Source organism: Quercus robur, chromosome 1 (genome assembly GCF_932294415.1).
Source record: "Quercus robur chromosome 1, dhQueRobu3.1, whole genome shotgun sequence".
Taxonomy (NCBI): domain Eukaryota; kingdom Viridiplantae; phylum Streptophyta; class Magnoliopsida; order Fagales; family Fagaceae; genus Quercus; species Quercus robur.
Window position 1 is genome coordinate 28,934,531 of NC_065534.1, and position 7,915 is coordinate 28,942,445.

General features: G+C 33.3%; 1 protein-coding gene across 1 annotated transcript; it reads right to left on the reverse strand.

Annotated features, from left to right (window-relative positions):
* Positions 1 to 573: 573 nt before the first annotated feature.
* Positions 574 to 5,298, reverse strand: LOC126728559 (subtilisin-like protease SBT4.3). The gene is made up of 9 exons (XM_050434363.1): positions 5,222 to 5,298; positions 5,034 to 5,125; positions 4,678 to 4,924; positions 4,041 to 4,542; positions 3,731 to 3,822; positions 3,424 to 3,642; positions 3,186 to 3,297; positions 1,985 to 2,198; positions 574 to 1,141 (listed from the first exon to the last, which is right to left on the reverse strand). The coding sequence occupies exons 1-9, from the start codon at positions 5,296 to 5,298 to the stop codon at positions 597 to 599; spliced, it is 2,100 nt and encodes a 699-aa protein (XP_050290320.1). The 3' UTR covers positions 574 to 596.
* Between the last annotated feature and the right edge of the window lie 2,617 nt (positions 5,299 to 7,915).

A 7,915-nucleotide genomic window follows, 5' to 3' on the forward strand; every position in this document is an offset into this window, starting at 1 on the left:
ACCATAAACACATCACATGGTAACAATCTTAAGTAGCATCGCCTTGCGCATGAATTCTTTTGTCAACTTGTTTCTTACTAGCTTACAATTTAAAACAATTAGGAAGACTGTGTACAATAGCACCAAAATGATGACAAAAATGAGGAGTACAAAGTGGATTGTGCTTCTCGCGAAGAGGATGAACATTGGTCTTTCTTTGGCATAGACTCACAATAACCTTCTTACCTTTAATAGATTTAAAAAGGAAAATATCAAATTAAGGAGATTTAAAATTTTTAAAAAAAAAAAAAAAAAAAAAGGGGGGGGGGGAGGGGGGGGGGGTGGTTGCACAAATGTTGTAGACTATGTTTTATTTTTTAATTGTTAAAACTTAATTGAACAATTTGCATAACTAGACTTTTTATTTATTTTATTTTCTTAATTCCATAGTTGCAATAAGAAGGGGGATTTAAAGTGTGGGTGTCTTCATTGAAAACACTAAAAGATACCAACTAATTGAGTTACAAAACACTTAGTAGCATAACTAGAACTTAAGTAAATAATCTGTTGCATAATATATATAATCGGGGCCAAGACAATGTCATTTTCACCCTTGATCAAGTTAACAGTGCAAACACAAAAACTGGACTCCTTACAATATGACTGCCATCTGACCATACCAATGATGAGGACGCCATTGAGTAATCAGTTGGCAGAACTCTTTGTCCTCCAGTAACAGACACCACAAAAGATTTCTTCTCATATAAGGACTTGAAGGAGAGCACTTCAGGCTCTACAACTATTTTCACTTTGGATTTTGTGAAGGTTGTGGCCTTGTAAGTGGAATTTGCAAAGCCTACATTCGTAACTGTCCTGTGAAAGGTAACATTAAAAGACTTCGATGGTTTGACCATAGCCGTCATTGAAGGATAATTCAGATTTCTGGCCAATGTTTTGGTGGAAACTTTGGGGCAAGTGCTGTTATCTCCTGAAATGAGTCTAAGGTCCTTCTCATCATAGCCTAAACCGCATAACAATTTGATGTAGTCTTCTTTGGAAGCATCATACACGAGTCCAGGATGAGCAGCTTTTGTTGGATTGATTTGCCCAGATCCATAACCCAATTCTGCTGCTAAATTTTTGGTTGCATTCATGGGCGAAGCTATAAATACAAAATAAGTTGGTGATTTTTAGCAACAAAAAACTATACTTTCCATTTAAAGAAACAAAAACAAAAACTTTACTAGTACTTAGCCATATAGGCGGAGCCAAGGCTGTTTTATGGGAGCCCCCTAATTATAACTTTGTTTTTATTTACTTAAAAAAAATTGGCTATATTAATTTGTTATCATATTTATAATCACTATTAACTTATATATATATATAATATATAACTTTATTAAAAATATACTAGTATCTTTTTTATATGTCAGAATTCATTAAAAAGAGAAATCCATATTTTATCAGCATTTTAAAGTTCAAAACCTATTTAAAAAATGAAGGTTGGGGAAAGAAAAAAAATATATTGTTATCTCTAAAAATAAATAAATAAATATATATAATTTTTTTTTTAAACTCCTGACATGAACTCAAATTCTAACTAATAACTAATAAGCAATAGAACTTTGGGATAATTCCAAAATAACATAATTTTATGTATGTTGTACTTGAAGTCTGTCTCACTATATAAACTCTTTCCATTCATAAGTGAAATTTTGACTTTACAAAAAATCAAAAATTGATTTATTCATGTGAAAGATCTTTTACAGATTAATACTGTTTTGTTGATTTTTTTTTTTTTTTTTTTTTTTGCATTAAATATCACTTGATATAAACATGAGTGTTTTTTATATTTCAGATTGGTCTCAAACACACTATATGGAAAATGTTAACAGTGCACTTGCATGTGTATAAAAATTTCCCCCTGGCCTGTGAAGTCAAATCCTAGCGAAAACCGCTTAGCTAGGAAAAATAAAAAGGCACAAGGAGAATTGAAAAAGATTACCGGTAGTCATAATGGCAGATTTGATGGCTGCAGCAGACCAATTGGGGTGAAACGTTTTGACATATGCAGCCACACCCGAGGCGTGGGGGCAAGCCATGGAGGTTCCGCTTAATATACTGTACTTAACACGCCTCTTGTCTTCAACGAAAGATGTGGGTGAAACAATCGGTGAATATGCAGCCAAGATTTCTGTCCCTGGTGCTGTTATATCAGGCTGCAACACATGTGAGCCAATTTAAAGCATAATACAATATAATTGGCATATCTAGGTGTTTTCAGAGCTGAAACATCAAAAATTCAAATTTCCATCTTCCAATTATTGAATTATATATATATATATATATATATATGATAAAAGAGCTTGTAGGGGGTTCACTTGGCGAATATATATATATATATATATATAATATAAAACTTTTATTTGTTTTGACCCTCTAAAATAAAAATTTGAACACTCTAACCCTAAATTTATTTTTTAAGCACAACTAAAATAACCTTAAAATTCTCTTACCAATATCTTAGAATTTTTTTTTTTAAAAAAAGCCCAACAACAAGCCAATTTAATCTAAAACCTTGAAAATAAAAATTAGTTGTTGAATTTGAAGTGCTTTTAATTTGTTATTTGTTGAGTAAGGACTGGGCACGTGGGATAGCCAAGAGTGATTGAGTGAAGATAAGATCAAATATTAACACAACAAAAATTTTCTTAGTATCTATTTGGGAACAATTTATCTAATTTTTTGCTGAAAGTATAAAATAAGTAGGAACTCACATGAGACTTGCAAATAATAAGAAAAAAGATGAAATAATAAATTGACTTATAATCAAAATCCAAACGCACTTAATACAATTACAAAGAACAATAGTTGTCAAAATTGAGTTGAATTGTTAAATACAAGAATTGTAAAGAGTTAAAACAAACTAATAGATAAAAGAATTCTAAGTAATAATAATTAAAGTTCACTTAGCGATAATAATTAATATTTTTATTGTATTTGAAAATAATGGATGATTTCCAAGATTTCATCTTAGTAATAATAATTAGTATGTTCATTGTATTATGAAACTATATGTCAAATGAACTAATAGTTTATATTTTATTTTCTTGCTAATACTATGAACAAATTTGTAATAAAGAAACTTTGTAGACCACAAAATTTATTTTCCCTAAAAAAAAAAAAAAAATTCTGGAGCCATGTACCTTCAATATTTCTGGTGCAAAGATATTCGGCCCACGTGAAGAAAATGAAGCAATTTTGGGGGCATTACGATCTTTTACTGCTTCACTCTTTAGAATGGTCGCTCGAGGCTCTCTATAAAGTAAAACACAAGGATGACCAAGTCATTTAAAGAAACAAATCCAAAGAAAATAATAATAGTAAAAAGAAACAAATGCAAAGAGCTAACAATACATATAGGTATTATATAGAAACCCATACTTAGTAGAATTAATGTAGGATGCGACTATATCATGTCTGTCAACGCTTAAAGAAGATGCAGGTAATAAGAAGATACTAGCATCATATTCAAACGGTTCATTCTTCAAGATCGATCCAACTGCACCAGCACTGCTGGCCCCATCATCTCCTTGAGGCTTATCGCAAAGAACAATCTTGCCTTTCACTAAAGTGCTGTTTAGGCACCCTACACTGCAATAACTGCAATACAAGAATTTTCAAGTTTCATTTTGTCATTAATATATCATTAAAATATATATTAAAACAACTTGAATGGCAAAAAATTTACCTGGAATCAGAGCAATCACTCACAACAACATTTTTTCCATCAGCCAGAGGAAATGTAGTTCCGTTTAATGAGAAACCATTAATTCCAATTCCCTTTTTGATGGAGAACCATTAGATTGCAAAATAGATATTCAATACATACATGACAATAAAAATCCAGAGTCTCACATTTGTGTTTCAATTTATTGGCTACCAATCACAACTTATGTACAAATGGTATACTATGATTGAATTGGTGGAGTATAAATTGGAACACTCATGTACAATGACTAGAATGGATTTAAAAAGATATAGGAGTGGATGATACATACAGCTAGTGTCTTTCCGTTCCCAAGGACAACCTTGTCTATGATTTGGCGATCTGTGCTGCTTGCTGCTACACTAAGTATCCATGGAGCTATACTTCCCACAGTAGCTTTATCTGGACCACTGTTGCCTGCAGATTGAGAAGTTAATATCCCTTTCTCCATAGCATGAAAAGCACCAATCGCAACGGCATCGTTGCTGAAATCTGCATTAGGTGAATTTGGTCCTAATGAAATGGAAATGATGTCAACTCCATCAGCAATAGCATCATCGAAAGCAGCCAATATACTTGCATCTTCACAGCCATTTGGATAGCAGGCTTTATATGCTGCAATCCTCGCTGAGGGAACCCCTCCTCTTGCAGTACCGTGAGCAATTCCATAGAAACTGACGTCCTTTACTTTGTTGCCAGCTGCCGTTGAGGCAGTATGGCTTCCATGACCTATATCGTCCCTTGCAGTCTTACTTTCATTTGATGTTGAGTAATATCGAGCTCCAATGATCTTGCTGAAATATGATAGTTCCATATTGATGATCAGCATTTAGAGGAGTACAAATAGCTGAACAATGACATTTTTCTTTTGGTTGTGTTTTGTGTTTCAGTGTTGTGCATAAACAAAAAACTGGGAGAAAATACATTACTTGTTGCAAGTGAAATTTTTGCCTCCTTTACATTCACCCTTCCACTTCTTGGGAGGAGGACCAAATCCTTCATCATTGAAGCTCTCTGATTCAGGCCAGATTCCAGTGTCAATAAAGCCAACTATGACATCACTCTCAGCAGCAGCATTCCTTTCAACTGTCGCAGATAAACCAATGTAGTCCCAAGACCTTGTTGTGTGAAGATGGTAAGTTTTGCTTGGAAAAACAGAGACTACTTCCTTCCTACCTGCACATCACAGTATGTAAATACATGCTATAATGTTATGAGTTATGTCCCATCAAATTATGCGACTCTTTCGGGAAATGATATGATAAAATTGTCTTGCAGCACTCACTAGCAAGCTTTTGTCTTTCAAGATCAGTGAGCTTGGCAACAAATCCATTGAAACTCCTTTTGTAACTTCTAAGCAAGGAATTTTCTACAGAACTAGAGAAGGACAAAGAGAAAGAGAATTAGAAAAATCTGACATTATTATTTTTAAATAAAAACAAAAGGCAATGTTACCTCTCAATCGTAGCTTACCTGCCCTCAACAACTTCTTGAAGCAAACTAAAGTGGTTAGACAACGGTGAGTATTGCCCCGTAGGAAGTGACCCCATGTACACAATGTATACCTGCATTATCATTAAAGCAGAAAAGAGTCTCACAAGGTGTGGCCGATACAGGCCAATACAGTCCGAAACAAGCCAAAAATGGTGTTTAAAATAAAAAAGTAAAAAAACACGGCAAAATACACCGTTTGACTCCAGGGTTTTCTTTTCCTTTTTTTTCCCCTTTCCACGTCTTATTTGTTTATTTTTTTTAAAAGTTCCCAAATAATTTGGTAATTGTATCAATTTAAATAATTACTTATCATTAAAAGATGATATATTTTGCAAAATTTACCCCCTAAATATCGGCTATAAATATTAAATTGATCCCAAAGGTTCCTTATCTACTATTGCCCTTAGGCTATGCTTGTTTCGACTGTAATGGAAATTGGGAAAACATTTTACACCATAAGAAGTGTATGGTTTGGGCTGAAATTCAGTCAACTTGAAATTTGATATCTTTGACCGTAAAATAAGTGGGCCCAAGGGGTAAAATTGTTTACACTTTGAATTTACCTTCAAATGATTTTTCTAGGCGTACCCGAACCGAGAGAGAGAGCACCGATCAAGGTAAACTCCGAAATCAATTTGGGTTGAGGTAGTTCCTTCTCCCTCACCAACTGTTCTCTCTCTCTTCCTCTAATCCTTCTTTCTCCTTCTTCATTCCAAATAGATTTGACATCTCTCTCTACCCTTTTGTCATCCCTTTCTTCCTCACCAATCTACCTTCTCTCTCTTTCCCTCCAACCAAAAATTGCCGAGTCACCGCACCGCATCACACCCTAACCCGAATTTGCACTTTTGCTTCCTAAGCTATGTGTTAGTGCTTCTTATATCCTGTCTCCATCCTAAACGGTCCAAAGATAATAAGTGGGTTTCTTATAGAACGAGAGTATGGAGTCTCCCCTAGAAGCAGGTAGGTTACTATTATGGTCATGCTCAAGAAGGGAAATCATACTAGTCGCCCCCCTCTACCCATTTTTTATCCACCAAAAAAAAAAAAAAAAAAAAAAAAGGATAACACTTACCTTTCTATCCTCATCGGCAGCTCTGCATGATAAGCTTATGGTGAGTATGAGAATGTAGGCTATGTAACATAGCAGAAGAGATCCATGCATGGCCATTTTCCTGATTCTGAAATTCTGAAAATTAAACCTTTTTTTTTTAAGAGGAAGAGTGGTGAATGGTATTTTATATAAGAATTTAAGGTTCAGATTCTCTTGTCTATTAAGCATTCACATTTAATTTCTTGTTTCCAAATGCATGCATGGAATGCCAAAAGTTTTGTCATTTATCTAGTACTTCCTTATATTTCCAATAGAGAAGTCCGGGTACAAATCCCCTTATAAAAAGGGAAAATGCGTCTATGGAATAAAATTAAACTTAGAAACTTTTATTGGAAGATTTTATTTTAAGGAAAACTTAGATTGAAATTATCGAGGATGATTCTAATTATGTTATAATATATAGTTCAGTTATTTTACGCACACATGTCAACTATACAGATCCTTATACTCCACGATGTTGTCACTTCCTTTAGAGTGGTCTTTAATTTAGGTAATTGCTATGAGTCAGGTTCATAATGATATTACCAACTAAAACCTTGGACAGAATTTAGGATGGTAGCTTGCAACTTCGCAGTGGTCTATAATGTTGCTCTTCCCGCATGCATATGCTTTCTTTTCGAATGAATCCTTCCTGGATAATGACTAGTGAACACATCTTAGAGAACACAATTACACACGCCAATGTGGCACGATATTATTCCCCACTAATTCCACTTATGTTTGTTCCCTACCATTTATTTTGCCATTGTGTATGAATATAAGTGATATTGGGTCGGGTTTACGGTCACCCGCAACCCAACCCAATAAAAATCAAGTTTGACAGACAGATACCCAATCCAACCCAAGTATTTGGGTTAGTTGCTTGGGTCTCGAGTTAGACTTTTTTTATTGAAGACTTTTTTAAAAAAAAAATTATCACTCTCATATTGTTTTGAGTCTTTTTTTTTTTTTTTTTTCAAGTTGTTTGGGGATTTTCATTAATATTGGTGCATTGTTTTTCTATGATTTTAAAGTTTTTAAACTTTAAACTTACTTATTTTACCAGGCAAGCAATTAATTTTATTTAGACTTTTTTTTTTTTTTTTAAGAAATGTTATACTCACAACATTTTCACAACAAATCATAAGAAGCAGGTTGTTACTAGCTGTTATTGTTGGAGCAAAAAAGTAATCTCAGTGATAAGTTCAAATTTGAAATAACAACTAACCACCTATAATCTGTTGTGAAAATGTTATAAATATAGCACTTCTTTTTTTTTTTAAGAAATTTTTTTAATATATATTTTCTATAGACTCATGTTCATTAAAAAAGAAAATAGCTAGAATTACGTAATTGGTCGGCTTGATTCACGGCGTCTTCCAATGAAAAAAAATCCTCAAAGTCAAAAAATTTTTAAGAAAAAAGATAATAAATATAGAAACTATTAAAGTGCAATTGATATTTAAAAAAAGAGTCTGAATTTGCTCAGGATTGGATGTAAAACTCATGTTTTACACATCTAATAAGAGACTGTTACATCAGTATTTTACTTAAAATTTAATACATTCTACCACACCTAA